This window comes from Atractosteus spatula (genome assembly GCF_055471065.1).
Source record: "Atractosteus spatula isolate fAtrSpa1 chromosome 10 unlocalized genomic scaffold, fAtrSpa1.hap1 SUPER_10_unloc_2, whole genome shotgun sequence".
In the NCBI taxonomy this organism is placed as follows: domain Eukaryota; kingdom Metazoa; phylum Chordata; class Actinopteri; order Semionotiformes; family Lepisosteidae; genus Atractosteus; species Atractosteus spatula.
In genome coordinates, this window is record NW_028296622.1 from 1,521,871 (window position 1) to 1,545,584 (window position 23,714).

Below are 23,714 nucleotides of genomic sequence, written 5' to 3' on the forward strand. Positions count from 1 at the left end.
TGTCCCGACTGCTGGTCAGTACAGATCAGGACACTGTGTGTGAGAGTAGGGGTGTGGACCCCAGTGTCCAAGAGTTGATCTGGGTATTCTGGTGTTTTATTTTGCTCTTACTGATGAACCTGTTCAGTTGGTGATTAACTTTATGAATCCACTAGGTGGCGCCAGAGCAGCGTCACAGCGAGGACAGGAAACCCCCCACCTCACATCAGCAGGAAGAGATTGAGAGAGAGAGAGATGGCAGCGTGTAGGAGCTCAGCGCTCAGCCCTGGTGAGTTTTCTCTTGTTCTGCCTGTCAGAGTGTCGGTAAGGGAGTCACTGAGGGTCTCTTCTCTGTCACAGAGCACAGCAGCAGCTGGAGAAGTGTCTTCCTGACTGCTGAGAGTGTGTTCTGTCTGTCAGACACACTGGGTCTGAACTAGGAGAGAGAGATGTACTTTCACTTTCTCTTGTCAGAGATCAGGGATCGGTACTGTAAACTCAAGCTGTTTGGAATTCACTAAATATTTTAATAAGGTGTTTATTTAAGGTAGAATGATTGATGTAAAACCTGACTGTGTGCTGATGGTATTGGATTCACACTGTTAGTATTCATGATGCTCAGACACGCTCAGATATGATCGTTTCCTGTTTGTTGCTCAGAGGCCGTGTTTATTGTACAGCTGATAATACCAGAGAGGAATCAGTACAGATGAACAACAGAGGAATTTATTTGGCCCATAATTAGTAGTGATTCCAGGTTCTCATGCAGCTGTTTCTCCTGTCCTGACTGGGCAGCTTGTTCCCCTCTCCCACCCCCCTCTGTGTACAGTAGAGCCTCCCACTCCTGATTTTAAGTCTTAGTGTTGCTTTGAGTTCCAGTGTTAATTCTGAGGAACTCTGAGGTTTCAATATCTAACTGGTCTTTAATGATGACTGTCACTGAGGATGTTGAATATTTTGTATGAATTGTGTTCCCTATCTTCACCCTGTCAGTGTGGGACACTCCCTTCAGACTAAAGAGACTCAGTTCCTCCAGCCTGTCAGTTTCACTGTTTTTAAACTAACATCATGCTAGTTCTCTTCAGTGTGGATCACAGTAGATAGTTTCTACGTGGTTTGAAACTATACAACACACAGATTTCCCAGCCAGGTGTCTGAGTCCCAAACATTTCTTTATGAAATGTGAAATTTTAGACTCACTACTGAAGAATCAGGATGGACTGAATGATTTTACAGTTTTTTACATGTATTTTTAAAATAAAGTGGTATAAAGGTACACAGGAGTCCCATATGTGTCTGAACTGCCACTGGACACTCAGAGTGTTAGTGGGACTCTACAGGGCCCTCCAGAATTATTGGCGCCCTTGGTAAAGATGAGCAAGGAAGACATTGGAAAAAAAGTCTGTTTATCAGATGAGAGAAATCTGACCTTTCAGTGAGGTTAAATTATTCTAAGAAACAAAATCCTGATGGAAAATTAACATGTACTATTGAGAGAACAGTTAAAAATAAAAAATATATATTTTATGTAAATTGTAAGAATACAGAATAAGAATGTTGTAAGAATACAGTTTGACTAACATTAACAGAATATGGTTGTATACCACAGAATACACAGAAAAATAATCTCAATAATCTGTGATTTTCCTCTCTCACAGGGCAGGGACAATAGGAAAGATACAGATGCAGCCATTCAAAGTGCGCGTTACAGACACGTACCGCGGGTGGCGTCGCGCAGTGTGACGCAAGATGACGCGTGGCACCGCAGTACGTGATTGGTTGACCAACAGGGGCACTCGTGGTCTGTTGGTCTGTCGTAGAAAGACTTACTGTAAACGTCTTTGCTGTGCCCGTTGTAGATATTGAATTTTACCACTGAAGGGAAATCTTAGTAGCTGAGCATAAAAAGAATAGGAGCATACTGTAACGCGTGTGAAGGCCATAAACGATATTAATTTTGGAACTTAAACATACAGTATATAGCTGGTCTTGGTACTTTAAAGAAAAAAATACACACCAGTATTCCATTTCTCCCTAAACATTTTAAGTCTTTAACTAACGTGATACCGGAGTCAACAAGCATACTTTTAGAATTTGATTAAAAGGGAATATAATATGGAATCGCGTATCTAAAGAATTTAATAACGGTATGATTATATCCGTGTGTTGCGACAGGGCTGTGTAGGGCTGTTTCGCCTGCCTGTTCATGTGAGCTGTCTTGTAGCCTACTGGTCTAGGTGCGTGACTATCAACTGGCAGGTTGTGTGTTCGAATCCAGCTGGTGCTGGACTTTTCTTTTAACAAACATTTCTTCGAAAAAATAGAATAGCGATATTATGGACAATCAATTGACTTTTATATTTCAAAATATCGCAACATGATCGATATTTGCGATATTTTGAACATATCTTCCCTTCTGACAGCGGTTCCTGCTTCTATTGTGTGTGTGTGCAACAGAGTAAATTTTTATAGAGAAATGGAGGCTGGACAGTATGCGTTACAATATAAACATTTATATTGATTTAAATCGTGTTCTGATTTAAATCGCAAACGCGTGTTTAATTATGTGTTTTTTAATCATAATCAGGCTAATGCATTTCTACATTTTCTGTATGAACCAGCTTAGAGGTTCATACAGAAAGACAGCTTGTGTTTAAATTGAGTGTAAGGCAATTTATGCTTCTAAAGTCATGGTCAGCATTTATTATTGTACTGTGCTGTAAACTTTTTCTGTGCCAAGTCACATTATTCTATAGCGTTTTTATTGCGTTATTAAATCCGGTGGCGCTGTGTGTTAGTTTCCTGACTCCCATGTCACATGGTCTGTGATTGAATCCCATAGAACTATGACTTTATTTTTTAACAAACATTTCTTTGAAAAAATGAAACGTTTCCCTTGGTCAGAGATTAAATAAAACCTCACTCGCACCAAACAAATTTATATTTCTAAATATCACAAAATACGTTCATTGTCTTCCAATCGAGTCGAGTTGACATTGGAAGCCTGCCACACCTGGACTGTTAAACCAACGCATTAGCACGTCAAAGCCCATCGAGGGTATTGAGCCAGTATTGGCTTTAGTATTCCCCCCCTCTCCCCTCAATTCAATTCAATTCAAGGTGTTTTATTTGCATGACAGATGGGTACAAGCAGTGTTGGGTATGTATATTGTAACGCTTACGGCAGACAGGCACTGTGTAAGAGCCGGCGCACCAGAGCAGCGCACCGAGGGAGCGTCTGCATTTCTAACTTAGTTTTTAAAATTAGTCAAGCAATATGAAGCATCTCCTTTTACTTAGTGCCTGAGCATAAAAAGAATAGGAGCATACTGCAACGCGTGTGAAGTCCATAAACGATATTAATTTTGGAACTTAAACATACAGTATATGGCTGGTCTCGGTACTTTAAAGAAAACATACACACCAGTATTCCATTTCTCCCAAAACATTTTAAGCATCGAAGTCTTTAACTAACGCGATACCGGAGTCAACAAGCATACTTTTAGAATTTGATTAAAAGGGAATATAATATGGAATCGCGTATCTCAAGAAATTAATAACGATATAATTATATTCATGTTGCAAAAGAACTGCAACGGACATAAAAACTCCCTTGCTTTTAACAGAGCATTCCATAATTTCTAACTACGAAAATGCCAGGTGAAAGGATTTGTAAACATATTTTGTTAAAGCAAGTCAGTTTTTTCCACAACACATAAAAGACATTTTTCCAAGAAAGTTTAGCCTTTGTCACTAATGAAACCACTAAATAAAGACATAAATATAGAAATCTTAAGATTTGTTTTATTTAATGTTGGTAGCAGGATGAACTGTCAGAGTGTATATTTTGTCGCAGAGTTGCTGCAAGATGTTAACAGTGAAAAAGGTATTTAGAAATGAGTTATTTCAAGATGAAAATTTTCAGAATAATTGCAAATCTAGCAGGATAGAGAAAGCACAGAAAACTGGCAGTTAGATTGATCAGATTAGTATGAAAAGTCATTTAGCAAAGGGAATTAGAAGAGTGACAAACTAGTATACTTTAGATCTTTTTTTTCTGAACCAGGGACAATCTGATCATGTTTCCCTATAACAATAATAAAAAACTTTATTTGATATATCACCATTAAAGGTGGCATCTCAAAGCAATACAGTAGATGTAAAAACAGATAAAAGGACCACAGATTACAAAGTAAATGCATATAAGAAAGACAAGCAGGTAGAGGTGCTACCAAAATTAGAAAATGAAGCAGATAGAGACACTAAGTCTTCTGAAAAGAAAGGTTCTGAGGTTAGATTTAAAGTGGCCCTGGTGTGTGTGTGTTTGTGTCTGTCCTGTGATGGACTGGCGCTATGTCCAGGGTGTATTCTGCCTTGTGTCCGTCGCTTCATTCATGTGCATCCAGCACACAGTTCAACGCTAGCAACTACACAAAATCTAAAATATGAGCTCTACTTGCCACTTACAGTACCAACAGTACCAGCTAACTTTAGTAGTGACATTTTCATGGATCTTTTTAACAATAAAATTTACAACATCAGACTTCAGACACAATTAAACAGGCCTCAAAAAAGTCTGGTACAAACATTTTCAGCATGGAATAAACTGTTACTTTAATGGTATAAACCTTAAATGGATTCATATTCTCAATAAGATTTGGTGCTCAGTAACATGACTTAGAAAATGACAGAAGACATGCGTATCATGCTTATCCTTCTATTTTTCATAATCGTAAACTCCTTAAGGCAGTTACATTTTCTCTGTTCTGACCTGGAGTTACAGAGAAATTTAAATTCTAATAAGAGATTTGTAATGAGGAAAGTCATACCAATCACTCATACAGTACCAGGATTTGCAATTACAATACAAATACTTTCTTTCTGTATGTGTTTATTTTGCAGTTTGAGTCTATGGCATTCCTTTGGGGGTCTATACTCCAAGGCATGACTTTTTTATGTATAAACATCAGTATTTACTGCTATTAATTACTGTACGATTTATAGTTGAAATCTGAGCCTAGATATAAAGTTAGATATAAAGTTAAAATCTTGACAAAGCAATGTAGGAAATACAGAGAAAATAAATTCTTTCTGACATCTAAAATCAGTTTCGATCAAGGTCTCTAAAACGAACAAGAAAAAGAAGATTTTCGGAGGGCAATTACGCTGTGTTTATATAGAATAAGTGATTTATGAGCAATCTAATTTCTTGTTCGTTTAAAACAGTGAAATGTCAGCTGTAAAAGATCGCACCAGAAACAGCACTCTCTCTGCCTGTCATAGACGTTCAGGAAAGGCTGAATGAAGTCATGTCAAGTACAATAATTCGGAGATCAATAATACCAGTTGTAGGACAGTATATAAGGAGGATAAGGATTTTGAAGTTGACTCGAAATCTGATAGGTAACCAGTGCAAGGACTTGAAAACAGGTGTAATGCATCCCTGATAGGATTCTTGCTGTCATATTCTGAACATATTGAAGATTGCTCAGTGTGGATTTAATTTCCCCAGTGAACAGGATGTGCATTTATTAATTCTAGAAAAAAAGCCTTTCTTGATTTCTCTAGTTCTTAGTTTCTCTAGTTCCCTTTAAAATAAACTATTATTCCACAATGCAGAGTATTACATGGCCAGTATTTACACATGATATTTGTGATTTAAAGAAATTAACACAAGCAGCTTTTGGAGATTTAAGTGTTGGCTGAGTTATTGCAGGATAAAAGACTAGAGATGTTGGCAAGAAGAAGATAGTTTGGGGAAAGCTGAGGAATACACTTATAACAAGAACACTTCCTAATGGGGTTAGGCATACTTTTGATGAAGATGATGAAGTTAACAGACTATATGTTTACATAGATACTGAAATAAGGATTGTATTTTAGATTATGTGTAGTTGCTGGCATTGAACTGTGTGTTGGATGCACATGAATTGAAGGAATGGGCAAACATAGCTGATGCGGATCCACAGAGCCAGCATATTAAGATGTTTATAATTAGAGGCAATTTGTTTAAATAACTAGGTATGGATACTGATGTGCAAGAGAGGTGGAAAGGCTGTTTCCTTAAGCCAGCACTATAAAATGTTTTATTCTCAGTGAGATGCTGCCATTTCATAGTGGGTTTCTAACACTGTGTATAGTTCCATCCACACAGTGCCTTTACTTCCATTTCTAATCTCTTTATCCAGTACAGAGGATTTGGAGCCTATCCCAGTAAGCAACGGACACAAGGCAGAATACACCCTGGACATAGCGCCAGTCCATCACAGGACAGACAGACACAAACACACACAGACCAGGGCCAGGTTTCCCATAAACTAATTAACTTACCAGTATGTTTTGGAGTGCGAGAGGGAGTCATATCACACATATGGAGAAAAACCATGTAACCCAGAGAGAACATGTAAACCCCACACACACAGGATGGCAGGAATTGAACCTAGGACCCCAGTGCTGCAAGATAGCAATGCTAACCACTTTGCCACCATTATAAATGGATGGATATCTTAGTTATCTTTCTAGTTCACAGGTTTGCATGCATAATTTAATTTTGAAAGCCACTGAGACATCAGGTACTACTGTTGTATTTATGAAAAAGAAACAAAACAAAAAACATACTAACAACTGTGCCATCCTACTCCTTAGCTAATACATTTTATTATTCATAAACAGTTAACATTGTTAGCAAAATATTTTGAATTATATTTAACCCTATTTTTTCTTTAGTTTTGTATTTAACTTATTATATGATAGTCAGACTTAATGTATATTTGAACAATGAAAATATATTTTTACAAGATTTTACATTAAGCACTTAAAATTAATATGGTTAATAATAGTAAACTGTAACATGCTGTAACAAGATCGGTTAAACAGCGAAGAAAATGCTTTCAGAGAAAATGTTTCAGGTGTGAAGAACATAGATCTCCAATGCAATTTCAACCAAACCTGTTCCCACACACCCTGCCCCCACTACCATTAGAATATACACAAAGCACTCAAATCTTTCGAGCTAATGATCAGGTGACCCGAGAGAGAGCGAGAGAAACACCAAGGGGTGCGGAACCAGGGAACTATTTACATGGAAAACGGGCGATCTCCCCAGACTGTCCGGCCGTTTCACTGTTACCTGGATACCTCTTTATTTAGAACTCACTAACACTGATTTTTAGTTTAGAAGGATTCAAGTAGGGTTTTAGATGAAAGGCAGCGACCTTAATCAAGCCCAAATCACAATTGAACCCATTCAGAGCCTACATTACATTTTAGCGTTTCATTCTGAGCAGAAGACCCTCACACCTGAAGAAGGGGGAGGTGTTTTTCGCTGGAAATCTCGCCTGCTTCTACTTTACAACCGGAGTGCTGGCTGTGACGAATTAAACCGGTATTACAGGTTTCAATCACAGACCATGTGACATGGGAGTCAGGAAACTAACACACAGCGCCACATGGATTTGATAACGCTATAAAAACGCTATAAAATAATGTGACTTGGCACAGAACAAGTTTACAGCACAGTACAATAATAAATGCTGACCATGACTTTAGAAGCATAAATTGCCTTACACTCAATTTAAACACAAGCTGTCTTTAGCCCTCTAAGCTGGTTCATACAGAAATGTAGAGATCCAGGCTCAGAACACACAGCTTCATTAGCGAATACATATGCAGGACAACTAGAGAAGACGTTTTACAGAGGATGGATTTTTAGAAACATCCCATCAGTGACATCACTGAAGTCAACTCCTAGGTACTGTAACTGTCGTGTGGATAGTTTCACAAGAATCAGACAAAGGTTTAAGCATCGCTTGTTCTAGATAAAACTGCAAAAAAAAAAACAACCACCCATAATGTACTTCTTTGCGGCTCTGTTTGCCCAAATCATATATTCACAACGTGAAATTAGAAAATAATGTTACGTAACCAAAATCCGCAATATGGAAACAGAACCTGTGTAATTGTTGATAGATGATGTACTCGTAACATTTTTTCAAGACGAACTACAACATTTAAAAAATGACTTGTATGTACTTGATATCTCTAATCAATCCACGGGTCCCAGCACGAAACGAAACTAAAACGCCCTGGGCATACCGTTTCGCGCTTCTTATTAGTTGCTCAAAAGTAATTTGACCGTATGAAATGCATAATATAAACCTAGAAACATATACGTGAGCAGTACTTAAGCACTGTAGTATCGGTGTTAAGACATACCTCTCAAATACTGTAAATCAAGTTAAAAATATCTCAAGACCGATTCTGGTCATAATGAAACCATGTTTCGTGTATGTTTTCTTTAAAGTACCGAGACCAGCCATATACTGTATGTCTATGTTCCAAAATTAATATCGTTTATGGCCTTCACACGCGTTGCAGTATGCTCCTATTCTTTTTATGCTCAGCTACTAAGATTTCCCTTCAGTGGTAAAATTAGATATGAATATTCAATACTTAAACGGGCACAGTTAAGACATTAAATATACATATACATACTGTATACAGTACAGTTTGCATACGGTAATATGTTTATGTTCCTAAATCAATCTCTTTTATGAGCATGTGAAAGGCATGGTGAATCACTGTACTTTGCATGATTGGAAACAAATGCGTGATTGCGAAATGCTGTGGTGTTACTTTTACAAAGATGGTCAATGAAAAAAAGAATGTTGACCAGGGCAATACTTTGAGTTTACAGCTTGTCCAAGGTCATTCATTATTAATACTATTAGTAATATCTTCGTTAAAGACTTTGATGGCCACAGCTCAAACATGAGAGGTTGAGCTTTATTAGCTCCACCTTGCGGAAATTCCGGATACTATTATTTTGCTTGTCGTATTATAGGAGAATTTACGGTAACTAGAGGTAATTACCGGTAGCTTGCGGTAGACTGCGTACAGCGCACCGCAAAATAATGCGGTATCGCCCGCGCATTTTGAATGGCTGCATCTGTATAGAGGAGTTTTTATCGTAAATTTTAAATGAGATGAAGAGTGAAGATATCTGTGATGAGAACTTTATCATGTAAATAATCTGTGATCTTTCTCTCTGACAGGGGAGGAACAGGCTGATGCCCATGAGGCACCACAGCGTCTCTCAGAGATCAGGATCGTGCTGCTGGGGGAGAGAGGGTCTGGGAAGAGCTCAGCAGGAAACACCATCCTGGGCAGAGAGGAGTTTGACACTGAGAGAGTAACTAAGGAGTGTGTGAAGAGACAGGGAGAAGTAGCTGGGAGGCAGATCACTGTGGTCGACACTCCAGGGTGGAAAGTATGGAATTCCTCTTCTCTATGGAGAAGAACTGATCCACAGCATGTCAGAGAGGAGGTTGTGCGCAGTGTGTCTCTGTTTCCCCCAGGACCCCACGCTCTCCTCCTGGTGATCCCTCTCATCACACTGAGAGAGAAACAGAGGAGATCAGTGAAGGAGCATCTGAAGCTTCTCAGTGAGAGAGTGTGGAGACACACAATAGTGCTGTTCACCTGGGGGGATGCGCTGACAGACACACTGACACACACAAGCATTGAGCAGCTCATTGAGAGAGGAGGGAAGGAGCTCCAGTGGCTGTTGGAGAAGTGTGGGAACAGGTATCATGTTCTCAACAACAGGTACAGGGGTGACCGCACTCAGGTCACAGAGCTGCTGGAGAAGATAGAGGACATGGTGGCAGGAAACTATGGGCAGTACTTGACCACTGGCATCAAAGAAATAAACACTGAACAAGAGATAGAGGAGCCGAGACAGAGGGAGGAGGAGAGACAGAGAGAGACAGAGGAGCTGAGACAGAGAGAGACGGGGGAGCTGGGACAGAGAGAGACGAAGGAGCTGAGACAGAGGGAGGAGGAGAGACAGAGAGAGACAGAGGAGCTGAGACAGAGGGAGGAGGAGAGACAGAGAGAGACAGAGGAGCTGAGACAGAGGGAGGAGGAGAGACAGAGAGAGACGGAGGAGCTGAGACAGAGGGAGGAGGAGCTGAGACAGAGGAAGGAGGACAGACAGAGAGACACAGAGGAGCTGAGACAGAGGGAGGAGGAGAGACAGAGAGAGACAGAGGAGCTGAGACAGAGGGAGGAGGAGAGACAGAGAGAGACAGAGGAGCTGAGACAGAGGTTGGAGGAGAGACAGAGAGAGACAGAGGAGCTGAGACAGAGGGAGGAGGAGAGACAGAGAGAGACAGAGGAGCTGAGACAGAGGTTGGAGGAGAGACAGAGAGAGACAGAGGAGCTGAGACAGAGGTTGGAGGAGAGACAGAGAGAGACAGAGGAGCTGAGACAGAGGGAGGAGGAGAGACAGAGAGAGACAGAGGAGCTGAGACAGAGGTTGGAGGAGAGACAGAGAGAGACAGAGGAGCTGAGACAGAGGGAGGAGGAGAGACAGAGAGAGACAGAGGAGCTGAGACAGAGAGAGACGGGGGAGCTGGGACAGAGAGAGACGAAGGAGCTGGGACAGAGGGAGGAGGAGAGACAGAGAGAGACAGAGGAGCTGAGACAGAGGGAGGAGGAGAGACAGAGAGAGACAGAGGAGCTGAGACAGAGGGAGGAGGAGAGACAGAGAGAGACGGAGGAGCTGAGACAGAGGGAGGAGGAGCTGAGACAGAGGGAGGAGGACAGACAGAGAGAGACAGAGGAGCTGAGACAGAGGGAGGAGGAGAGACAGAGAGAGACAGAGGAGCTGAGACAGAGGGAGGAGGAGAGACAGAGAGAGACAGAGGAGCTGAGACAGAGGTTGGAGGAGAGACAGAGAGAGACAGAGGAGCTGAGACAGAGGGAGGAGGAGAGACAGAGAGAGACAGAGGAGCTGAGACAGAGGGAGGAGGAGAGACAGAGAGAGACAGAGGAGCTGAGACAGAGGGAGGAGGAGAGACCGAGAGAGACGGAGGAGCTGAGACAGAGGGAGGAGGAGAGACAGAGAGAGACAGAGGAGCTGAGACAGAGGGAGGAGGAGAGACCGAGAGAGACGGAGGAGCTGAGACAGAGGGAGGAGGAGAGACAGAGAGAGACAGAGGAACTGAGACAGAGGGAGGAGGACAGACAGAGAGAGACGGAGGAGCTGAGACAGAGGGAGGAGAGACAGAGAGAGACGGAGGAGCTGAGACAGAGGTTGGAGGAGAGACAGAGAGAGACAGAGGAGCTGAGACAGAGGGAGGAGGACAGACAGAGAGAGACAGAGGAGCTGAGACAGAGGGAGGAGGAGAGACAGAGAGACACAGAGGAGCTGAGACAGAGGGAGGAGGAGAGACAGAGAGAGACAGAGGAGGAGAGACAGAGAGAGACAGAGGAGCTGAGACAGAGGGAGGAGGAGAGACAGAGAGACACAGAGGAGCTGAGACAGAGGGAGGAGGAGAGACAGAGAGAGACAGAGGAGGACAGACAGAGAGAGATGGAGGAGCTGAGACAGAGGTTGGAGGAGAGACAGAGAGAGACAGAGGAGCTGAGACAGAGGGAGGAGGACAGACAGAGAGAGACAGAGGAGCTGAGACAGAGGGAGGAGGAGAGACAGAGAGACACAGAGGAGCTGAGACAGAGGGAGGAGGAGAGACAGAGAGAGACAGAGGAGGAGAGACAGAGAGAGACAGAGGAGCTGAGACAGAGGGAGGAGGAGAGACAGAGAGACACAGAGGAGCTGAGACAGAGGGAGGAGGAGAGACAGAGAGAGACAGAGGAGGACAGACAGAGAGAGATGGAGGAGCTGAGACAGAAGTATGAAAGAAGGGAGCGAGAGAGAGAAGAGGAGCTCAGACAGAGGTTGGAGGAGGAGTGGAGCAGGAGAGAAGAGGAGCTGAAGGAGAAGATGAGAAAGACACTGAAGGAAGAGGAGCTGGAGAAAGAGACAGAGGAGCCCAGACTGCCTGTCAAGAGGAGGAACAGTAAAGATCTTGAACCTCCCAACAGTGAGTGTGATTGATGCTGTATTACTGAGTCACTGATCTTACTGGTCATCAGACTGAGAGATTCATCCATCTTGTGTCCTGTTAGGAATTAAAATCATACTGTGCTCCGCTCTGTACTGCGTTACTAACACAGTGGCACACAGATCTGTGTCTGTTTTAATCCTCTGTGCTGTAATTGAACTGTTTTCTCTCAGGGAGATTAGATTTAATCCATCACACAGCAGCTCAGTCTCTGTAATCTGTTACTGTCGGACCAACACTCAATCAATCAAGGTTTATTGATCGATGCACGAACAGTACAGCACACAGCGGTGTTGTCAGCATTGAAATCTGCGAGCTCGTTAAAGGCTCGTTAAGAGGGATAGAAGAGTTGAAGGACAGGAATTTATAGTGGTTAACATTGGGATACAACAGATTACACAACTGCAATTCACAGATTGTGTGGAACAAACACAAGGATAGGAGGTATTGAGGTGTCCTGACAGTAGTAGGGTACAGGGTAGGAGGTATTGAGGTGTCCTGACAGTAGTAGGGTACAGGGTAGGAGGTATTTAGGTGTCCTGACAGTAGCAGGGTACAGGGTAGGAGGTATTGAGATGTCCTGACAGTAGTAGGGTACAGGGTAGGAGGTATTGAGGTGTCCTGACAGTAGTAGGGTACAGGGTAGGAGGTATTGAGGTGTCCTGACAGTAGTAGGGTACAGGGTAGGAGGTATTTAGGTGTCCTGACAGTAGTAGGGTACAGGGTAGGAGGTATTGAGGTGTCCTGACAGTAGTAGGGTACAGGGTAGGAGGTATTTAGGTGTCCTGACAGTAGCAGGGTACAGGGTAGGAGGTATTGAGATGTCCTGACAGTAGTAGGGTACAGGGTAGGAGGTATTGAGGTGTCCTGACAGTAGTAGGGTACAGGGTAGGAGGTATTGAGGTGTCCTGACAGTAGTAGGGTACAGGGTAGGAGGTATTTAGGTGTCCTGACAGTAGTAGGGTACAGGGTAGGAGGTATTGAGGTGTCCTGACAGTGGTAGGGTACAGGGTAGGAGGTATTGAGGTGTCCTGACAGTGGTAGGGTACAGGGTAGGAGGTATTGAGGTGTCCTGACAGTGGTAGGGTACAGGGTAGGAGGTATTGAGGTGTCCTGACAGTGGTAGGGTACAGGGTAGGAGGTATTTAGGTGTCCTGACAGTAGTAGGTTACAGGGTAGGAGGTATTGAGGTGTCCTGACAGTAGTAGGGTACAGGGTAGGAGGTATTGAGGTGTCCTGACAGTCGTAGGGTACAGGGTAGGAGGTATTGAGGTGTCCTGACAGTCGTAGGGTACAGGGTAGGAGGTATTGAGGTGTCCTGACAGTGGTAGGGTACAGGGTAGGAGGTATTGAGGTGTCCTGACAGTGGTAGGGTACAGGGTAGGAGGTATTGAGGTGTCCTGACAGTGGTAGGGTACAGGGTAGGAGGTATTGAGGTGTCCTGACAGTGGTAGGGTACAGGGTAGGAGGTATTTAGGTGTCCTGACAGTAGTAGGTTACAGGGTAGGAGGTATTGAGGTGTCCTGACAGTAGTAGGGTACAGGGTAGGAGGTATTGAGGTGTCCTGACAGTCGTAGGGTACAGGGTAGGAGGTATTGAGGTGTCCTGACAGTCGTAGGGTACAGGGTAGGAGGTATTTAGGTGTCCTGACAGTAGTAGGGTACAGGGTAGGAGGTATTGAGGTGTCCTGACAGTAGTAGGGTACAGGGAAGGAGGTATTGAGGTGTCCTGACAGTAGTAGGGTACAGGGTAGGAGGTATTGAGGTGTCCTGACAGTAGTAGGGTACAGGGTAGGAGGTATTGAGGTGTCCTGACAGTAGTAGGGTAGTAGGTGTCCTGACAGTCGTAGGGTACAGGGTAGGAGGTATTGAGGTGTCCTGACAGTGGTAGGGTACAGGGTAGGAGGTATTTAGGTGTCCTGACAGTAGTAGGGTACAGGGTAGGAGGTATTGAGGTGTCCTGACAGTAGTAGGGTACAGGGTAGGAGGTATTGAGGTGTCCTGACAGTAGTAGGGTACAGGGTAGGGAGGTATTTAGGTGTCCTGACAGTAGTAGGGTACAGGGTAGGAGGTATTGAGGTGTCCTGACAGTAGTAGGGTACAGGGTAGGAGGTATTGAGGTGTCCTGACAGTAGTAGGGTACAGGGTAGGAGGTATTGAGGTGTCCTGACAGTGGTAGGGTACAGGGTAGGAGGTATTGAGGTGTCCTGACAGTAGTAGGGTACAGGGTAGGAGGTATTGAGGTTTCCTGACAGTAGTAGGGTACAGGGTAGGAGGTATTGAGGTGTCCTGACAGTAGTAGGGTACAGGGTAGGAGGTATTGAGGTGTCCTGACAGTCGTAGGGTACAGGGTAGGAGGTATTGAGGTGTCCTGACAGTCGTAGGGTACAGGGTAGGAGGTATTGAGGTGTCCTGACAGTAGTAGGGTACAGGGTAGGAGGTATTGAGGTGTCCTGACAGTAGTAGGGTACAGGTTAGGAGGTATTTAGGTTTCCTGACAGTAGTAGGGTACAGGGTAGGAGGTATTGAGGTGTCCTGACAGTAGTAGGGTACAGGGTAGGAGGTATTGAGGTGTCCTGACAGTCGTAGGGTACAGGGTAGGAGGTATTGAGGTGTCCTGACAGTCGTAGGGTACAGGGTAGGAGGTATTTAGGTGTCCTGACAGTCGTAGGGTACAGGGTAGGAGGTATTTAGGTGTCCTGACAGTAGTAGGGTACAGGGTAGGAGGTATTGAGGTGTCCTGACAGTAGTAGGGTACAGGTTAGGAGGTATTTAGGTTTCCTGACAGTAGTAGGGTACAGGGTAGGAGGTATTGAGGTGTCCTGACAGTAGTAGGGTACAGGGTAGGAGGTATTGAGGTGTCCTGACAGTCGTAGGGTACAGGGTAGGAGGTATTGAGGTGTCCTGACAGTAGTAGGGTACAGGGTAGGAGGTATTGAGGTGTCCTGACAGTAGTAGGGTACAGGGTAGGAGGTATTGAGGTTTCCTGACAGTAGTAGGGTACAGGGTAGGAGGTATTAAGGTGTCCTGACAGTAGTAGGGTACAGGGTAGGAGGTATTGAGGTGTCCTGACAGTAGTAGGGTACAGGGTAGGAGGTATTGAGGTGTCCTGACAGTAGTAGGGTACAGGGTAGGAGGTATTGAGGTGTCCTGACAGTAGTAGGGTACAGGGTAGGAGGTATTGAGGTGTCCTGACAGTAGTAGGGTACAGGGTAGGAGGTATTGAGGTGTCCTGACAGTAGTAGGGTACAGGGTAGGAGGTATTAAGGTGTCCTGACAGTAGTAGGGTACAGGGTAGGAGGTATTGAGGTGTCCTGACAGTAGTAGGGTACAGGGTAGGAGGTATTGAGGTGTCCTGACAGTAGTAGGGTACAGGGTAGGAGGTATTGAGGTGTCCTGACAGTGGTAGGGTACAGGGTAGGAGGTATTGAGGTGTCCTGACAGTGGTAGGGTACAGGGTAGGAGGTATTTAGGTGTCCTGACAGTAGTAGGGTACAGGGTAGGAGGTATTGAGGTGTCCTGACAGTAGTAGGGTACAGGGTAGGAGGTATTGAGGTGTCCTGACAGTAGTAGGGTACAGGGTAGGGAGGTATTTAGGTGTCCTGACAGTAGTAGGGTACAGGGTAGGAGGTATTGAGGTGTCCTGACAGTAGTAGGGTACAGGGTAGGAGGTATTGAGGTGTCCTGACAGTGGTAGGGTACAGGGTAGGAGGTATTGAGGTGTCCTGACAGTGGTAGGGTACAGGGTAGGAGGTATTGAGGTGTCCTGACAGTAGTAGGGTACAGGGTAGGAGGTATTGAGGTGTCCTGACAGTAGTAGGGTACAGGGTAGGAGGTATTGAGGTGTCCTGACAGTAGTAGGGTACAGGGAAGGAGGTATTGAGGTGTCCTGACAGTAGTAGGGTACAGGGTAGGAGGTATTGAGGTGTCCTGACAGTAGTAGGGTACAGGGTAGGAGGTATTGAGGTGTCCTGACAGTCGTAGGGTACAGGGTAGGAGGTATTGAGGTGTCCTGACAGTAGTAGGGTACAGGGTAGGAGGTATTTAGGTGTCCTGACAGTAGTAGGGTACAGGGTAGGAGGTATTGAGGTGTCCTGACAGTAGTAGGGTACAGGGTAGGAGGTATTGAGGTGTCCTGACAGTAGTAGGGTACAGGGTAGGAGGTATTGAGGTGTCCTGACAGTAGTAGGGTACAGGGTAGGAGGTATTGAGGTGTCCTGACAGTAGTAGGGTACAGGGAAGGAGGTATTGAGGTGTCCTGACAGTAGTAGGGTACAGGGAAGGAGGTATAGAGGTGTCCTGACAGTAGTAGGGTACAGGGTAAGAGGTATTGAGGTGTCCTGACAGTAGTAGGGTACAGGGAAGGAGGTATTGAGGTGTCCTGACAGTAGTAGGGTACAGGGTAGGAGGTATTTAGGTGTCCTGACAGTAGTAGGGTACAGGGTAGGAGGTATTGAGGTGTCCTGACAGTAGTAGGGTACAGGGTAGGAGGTATTGAGGTGTCCTGGCAGTCGTAGGGTACAGGGTAGGAGGTATTGAGGTGTCCTGACAGTAGTAGGGTACAGGGTAGGAGGTATTGAGGTGTCCTGACAGTGGTAGGGTACAGGGTAGGAGGTATTGAGGTGTCCTGACAGTAGTAGGGTACAGGGTAGGAGGTATTGAGGTGTCCTGACAGTCGTAGGGTACAGGGTAGGAGGTATTGAGGTGTCCTGACAGTCGTAGGGTACAGGGTAGGAGGTATTGAGGTGTCCTGACAGTAGTAGGGTACAGGGAAGGAGGTATTTAGGTGTCCTGACAGTAGTAGGGTACAGGGTAGGAGGTATTGAGGTGTCCTGACAGTAGTAGGGTACAGGGTAGGGAGGTATTTAGGTGTCCTGACAGTAGTAGGGTACAGGGTAGAAGGTATTGAGGTGTCCTGACAGTAGTAGGGTACAGGGTAGGAGGTATTTAGGTGTCCTGACAGTGGTAGGGTACAGGGTAGGAGGTATCGAGGTGTCCTGACAGTCGTAGGGTACAGGGTAGGAGGTATCGAGGTGTCCTGACAGTGGTAGGGTACAGGGTAGGAGGTATCGAGGTGTCCTGACAGTAGTAGGGTACAGGGTAGGAGGTATTGAGGTGTCCTGACAGTAGTAGGGTACAGGGAAGGAGGTATTGAGGTGTCCTGACAGTGGTAGGGTACAGGGTAGGAGGTATTGAGGTGTGCTGACAGTAGTAGGGTACAGGGTAGGAGGTATTTAGTGCTCTTCGTAGGTGTCCTGAGAGTGCCAGTGCCCCCTGTCAGTTCAAGGAGGTAACTGCAGGTGTCTGCTGTGGTTGGCTGTTCAGCAGTCTTACTGCCTGGGGGAAGAAGCTGTTCTGACACCTGGTGGTCTTGGTCTGATACTTCAGTACCGTTTTCCAGATGGTAGTAGAGAGAGCAAGTTGTGTTTAGGGTGACTGGGGTCCCTGAGGATGGACCTGGCCTTCTTGAGGCATTAACACAGTAGATATCCTCTGTGTTCAGTAGCGCAGCTGGTAGTGTTCTGAGCCAGTGTCACCACCCTCTGGAGGACCCTGAGCTCGTGGGCGGAGCAGTTACCACACCAGGCAGTGGTGCAGCTGGTTAGGATGCTCTCAGTGGTGCAGCTGTAGAAGCTGGTCAGGATGTGTGAAGGCAGGCTGAACTTCTTCAGTCTGGGGAGAATGAACAGGCGCTGTCTTGTCTACAGGGTTGGTGTGGTGGGTCCAGGTCTGATCGTCCCGGAGCTTGGTGATGAGTCTTGAGGGTACGATGGTGTTGAATGCTGAGCTGTAATCAACAACAACATTCTCACATACGTTTCTCTCTCGTCCAGGTGTGAGAGGGCAGTGTATATGCTTGAGGCCGGTATATAAACACAGACTTTTCAGATGAAACTTGAGTCACTTTGAAAAAATAGATCTGACACAAGGAAAAAACATGAACATCAGGTAAAACTGTAGTTAGTTGATACTCAAGGTTAATTCCCAGATGTTCATTCTGTAAGATTCCTTCATAATGACTTTTAAGTTTTGACCCTTGAGCAAACTGAACCCTTCTTATCTGTGGAGAGGCTCGTCTCCTCTCATGTGTCACCTCCCTGATGCTCCTGTCTCTCCTCCTGTTGCAGTGAGTGAAGTCGAACCCAGACTCCAGTCCCGCCCCTCTGAGCTGAGACTGGTGCTGCTGGGCAGGACTGGTGCTGGGAAGAGCGCAGCAGGAAACACCATCCTGGGCTCAGAGGAGTTTCCCTCTGAAGCCAGCAGCTCCGCAGTCACTCAGGAGAGCCGGAAGAGGACAGGACAAGTGTCCGGGAGACGGGTGACTGTGGTGGACACTCCAGACTGGCTCCACGCCGGACTGTCTGAGGGGGACAGGAAACGGGATGTGGGACTCTGTGTTAACCTGTCTGCCCCGGGACCCCACATCTTCCTCCTGGTGACCCCGCTGGGCCGATCCACAGGGGAGGAGAGGAGGACACTGGAGACAGTCCTGGAGATATTCGGGGAGAGTGCCCTAGGACACACCATGGTCCTGCTCACCCATGCTGATGAGCTGGCCAGCAGGACGCTGGAGGAGTCTGTGCACACAGGCAGCAGGGAGCTCCAGTGGCTGCTGGAGAAGTGTGGGAACAGGTATCACGCCCTCAACAACAAGGACAGGGGCGGCACTCAGGTTACAGAGCTGCTGGAGAAGATAGAGGAGCTGGTAGCAGGAAACAAGGGCAGCTACTACAGCACTGAGACGTACCAGGAGGCCCAGAGACAACTGCAGATCCAGAGGGAGAGAGAGGAGGAGAGACTGAGGGAGAAGCACCAGAAGGAGCTGCAGAACTACCTCCGCAGGATGGAGGAGGAGATCCAGAAACGAGTGGAGAAGATCAGAGCGCTGGAGGAACAGATAGCAGAGCTGGAGGAGAGGCTGAGGGAGGAGAGGGATGAGGGGAGGAGGAGAGAGCTGGAGGAGGAGCTGAGGAGAGAGAGAGGGGAGAGAGAGAGGCTGCAGAGAGAGATAGAGGAACTGAGAGAGGAGCAGGAGAGGGAGAGGAGAGAGAGGGAGGAGACACACAGAAGGGAGATGGAGGGGCTCAGGCAGCACCATGAGGAAAAGGCCAGAGAGGAGGCAGAGAGACACAGAGAGACTCTCCAGCAGGTCAGTGTGTCAACAACACAGTTCACTCCAGCAGGACAGGAGCACAGGAGCTGCAGGAGGGAGATCGAGGAGCTGAGAGAGACAGTAGAGAGATACAGAGAGACAATAGAGAGACAAAACACAGTGATAGACAGACTCACTGTGTGGCATCAGAGACACACAGGAGATACAGGAGAGTGATTGAGGACCACAAGCAGCACATCGAGAAAATGGTCACAGAAGATGACTGAGAGAAGAGCACACAGCCCGCAGACACACGAGAGCACACACAGCCCGCAGACACACGAGAGCACACATAGCCCGCAGACACACAAGAGCGCACACAGCCTGCAGACACAGGACTTTTCTCCAGACAGCACCCCTGTAATTTTGGGGTGTGCTTTCTTTCCTGTTCTCTCTGTATTGGGGCTGCCTTAAACAGCACCCCAGTTCTTTATTAAAGTCTAAATTATTAGTCTAATCAAAAAACTTGGAGTTATATTAGATTCTGGCTTAACATTCGACCCACATGTGCAGCATATCGTCAAAACGTTTTTTTTCACCTTAGAAATATCGCTAGACTACCCCCTATGATATCATGAACTGTGGCTGAAAAGCTGATCAACACATCTGTATTCTCTCAAATTGACTACTGTAATGCTATACTCGCTGGGGTATCTAAATCTACTCTGAACAAACTGCAGTCTGTCCAAACCTCAGCAGCCAGAATCCTGACCAGGTCTGGTGCAAGTGACCACATCACTCCTATCCTGGAGTCCCTGCACTGACATCCAGTTAAATTCTGTGTGGACTTTAAAATACTCATGCTCACCTGTAAGGCTCTGCATGGCTTGGCACCTCAGTACCTGTCTGAACTATTATCGACCTACTCTCGACCTCACAACCTTCGCTCTGCTAATTCTGCTCTCCTTACTGTCCCCCAAGCCCCTCTACACTCTTGGGGTGACAGGGTCTTCTCCTGCTCTGCCCCCAAGCTCTGGAACTCTCTGCCCAAGGATATCAGAGAGTCACCTTCTCTAAACTCCTTCAGATCCAGACTCAAAACCCTCTTCTTCAGAAAAGCCTTTACTGAACTGGTTCCATTCTTCACCCCTCTGCTCTTCTTAGTACCACGATCCACACTCTGCTCTGTGTATTCTAATTGTGTTTTATCTTGTGTATAATTTTGTTTTATTGTTGTTGTCATTCTGTAAAGCGCTTTGGGAAGCCACCTTAAAAGGCACTCTATACAATAAAGTTTTTTATTATTTTTATTACTTGTGATTTTGTGTGTTTGACTGATGGGCAAAGATCCCAGACAGAGACTGGATCCCTGGATCTCTTGAGATCCACCAGCAGGATCAGGGAGAGGGTCACTGTGTCTGAACCTCTTTCCAAGGCTAAAGAATTAACTGGGATACTGTTGTAGGGTTACACGTTACAGGACTGAACGATTTCAATGAAGAAACCCGTCGAGCTCAATGATAAAAAGACACTTTTGACACAATTTTACCTCAAACCCGTCGAGCTCAATGATAAACCGACACTTTTGACACAATTTTACCCCAAACCCGTCGAGCTCAATGATAAACCGACACTTTTGACACAATTTTACCTCAAACCCGTCGAGCTCAATGATAAACAGACACTTTTACACAATTTTACCTCAAACCCGTCGAGCTCAATGATAAACCGACACTTTTGACACACTTTTACCTCAAACCCGTCGAGCTCAATGATACAGACACACTTTTACACAATTTCACCACAGACATTTTCTCACTCCTATGACTGTTTTCTCATCAGCCTGAGGACTGAACGATTTCAATGAAGAAACGGAGGGACAAGTCGCCACTCACCGCCACAGCCCGGGAAACATCTTCCGTCTCCAACACGAACAGCAAACGTCCTCTCGGTGCGCAGAAACGTCCAGAAACGCGTTGACTTTGGACTCAGTCAAGTTTAACAGGTGTATAAACGTGCTGAAGAGCCCCAGCCTGGCGAAAACTCTGTCAGACCGATTATACTGACGCAGTATTATATTATATTAGCGTTACAACACTGATAGCATACGATATTGATGACTCTGACGCAAACGCACACTTTTCCACTCCTTTGACGCCGATATCTACGTTCGTGAAGAACAAACTGCTGCTCTAGACGACATTATATTTAAAACACACGAATTGAGTGATTGAAACGTGTTCAAACCGCGGTTGACCTGTGGCTTCAGCTCGGCGACGCAGAGACACGGCGTCCATGAGGGCGGGAAAGAAGCAAGCTTGTATATTCTAATAAAAAGCTGACTAAAACCAATTATTAATGATAAAATAAGGTCAAACTCGGGAAACCGCGGCGGGGCAGGAGCCCTCACGGCGGGAAAGGCGGGAAGCGCGACCGTTAGGAATTCAAACTTCAAACGAGACGCGCACCTGCCCCGAGTTCTCGCAGGGACCGCCCCCCTGTCCCCTCTCAGCCAATGGGCTTCCACCACGGTGGAGTGACGTCCCGCCTCAGCCCTCTCCTCCAACTTTTTGGACCAAGTACCACCCCTAATCCAACCAAAGCATCCAAGTACCACCTACAAGTCATCATCTCACAGGAACCCCAGAAATTCTCAATGACCAACATGAGCGTGCGTGTGCACACACAATCACACATACAATAAATATTATAATAATAAACTTTATTTGATATAGCGCCTTTAAAGGTGGCTTCCCAAAGTGTTTTACAGGAAAAAAAACATTAACAACAACTAATATAAAAGCACCATTTCAGTGAGAGGGGTGAGCCTGTTTAGTTGAGCAAAGCAGAGGTGAATTAATTTTTCGAGCCTTGATACAATTTTTCGAGTCTAACAGATATTAAATCGTCAGGCATTTTCTTGACGGCTAAGGTCTCGCGGTGGATGTTGTAATGCGTCCATTAATTTCTGGAGCAGCCTCTCTAATTCGTGCAACTACACCGTTATGTCGGCTTGTCATTGCTCTAGCGCCGTCTGTACAAACTCAGACGCATTTTATCCAGTCGAGGCCATTCTCTTCGATACATTTATTCAGAAGCTGAAATATGTGCTCTCCTGTAGTTCCTGTTGGTAGCGGTTTACAGAACAGAAAGTCTTCATGGGACATATCCTCAAACTCGTATCTAACGTAAACGAGCAAATTGACCAAATCGACTACAGACTCATCTAATTGCAGTGAAAAACATCTGCTCATCTTAACGCGCTCTATCAGTGTACGTTTGATATAATCCTTCATTTCAATAATTCTATGAATGACTGTGTCTTTCAGGGGGAGGGGGGCAGCAAGTCGAGCTGTTTAGCAGCTTTTTCTCCACACTTAATACGTGTCAGCTCTTTTGCCAACGGTAAATAAGGTTCTTGAAAATAGTGTGGCTTACCTGCTTTAGCAATCCGCAAGCTTGCATTTTTCCGCGTTTCCGTTTTTATTTCCGTATTTAAAGTTTTTATTTCATGCGCATGGGAGCGAAACACAGAGACGCTCGGTGTATTTTTCTCAAATTAGAACAGTTATTAAATATTTTTCTGCTATCACGCTTTCGTGTGCTCACAAGATTACCCGCGTTCGTAGCACGTATTTCTATGCATTCCTGTGTTTACAACGTTGGCATTGTTCCAAAATCACGCACATTCGCCTTTCTCCCTATTTGCTGGAGATACAGTAGCTTTTTTTAAATACCAATTGGTCACTTGCGTCCGTAGCACGCATTCCTATAGAGTGGTATAGGATTACAGAGTATCTCTTGTGTCCACTGAAGTATTAGCGCGCACTGTATCGTAGTACGTAGGCTGCGTATTCGACACGTATTAAAATACAAAATATGAAAACCCGTCCCGATTTTTCAGCGCACACGACACAGTTCCAGGGTCATTTGGCGTACCACCGGGCGGAACGCCACGTACCACTGCCGGTACGCGTACCACAGTTTGAGAACCACTGGCTTAAGGGACACTCGAGTGACGCTCTCGGGAGCCCTCCTCCCCGGGCAGGGCTGTTATAAGCCCTCTGAGTGAGTGACCCAGGGTTCACAAGCTGCCCAGGAGGCTCTACTGTACACACAGAGAGGTGGGAGGGGGGAACAAGCCGATACCCTGGCTCCTCTCAGGAAACTGCTGATGAAGCCGGGATCAATTAACCACCGACTAATTAACAAGCGAGTTGAACCCTGTGGGTGTCATTCCTAGTGTGGCCCAGCAGCGGGGTGAAGGGCTGCAGGTGGCAGCACCCCATATCCCCCCTCAGAAAAATGACGCCTGACCCCCCCCCGTCTCTGGCCACCTACTGTGTGCACTTTCAGGAACAGTGACCCGGTTCTGACCCAGATTAAATCTGGCTGATCCAGCTAGTGGCTCCCTGGTTCGGTACCGACAGAGTGGACCGGGTCGAGACAGCAGGACGGTCAGGCTGCGCTGTTGATCTCAAACCGCCAGGAAGGATAGCGGTCATTTCACACAGACACCAGCGCCAGCAACCCCCCCCCCCAGCAGGAACACGCAGACTCCACACACACAGACACCAGCACCAGCGACCCCCAGCAGGAACACGCAGACTCCACACACACAGACACCAGCGACCCCCCAGCAGGAACACGCAGACTCCACACACACAGACACCAGCACCAGCAATCGCCCAGCAGGAACACGCAGACTCCACACACACAGACACCAGCGACCCC

General features: G+C 46.0%; 1 protein-coding gene across 1 annotated transcript; it reads left to right on the plus strand.

Annotated features, from left to right (window-relative positions):
• The first annotated feature begins 219 nt into the window (after positions 1–219).
• Positions 220–20,237, plus strand: LOC148812604 (uncharacterized). Its single transcript, XM_088908550.1, has 3 exons — positions 220–268; positions 9,033–11,867; positions 18,016–20,237. The coding sequence occupies exons 1-3, from the start codon at positions 235–237 to the stop codon at positions 19,215–19,217; spliced, it is 4,071 nt and encodes a 1,356-aa protein (XP_088764676.1). The 5' UTR covers positions 220–234; the 3' UTR covers positions 19,218–20,237.
• The last annotated feature ends 3,477 nt before the right edge of the window (positions 20,238–23,714 follow it).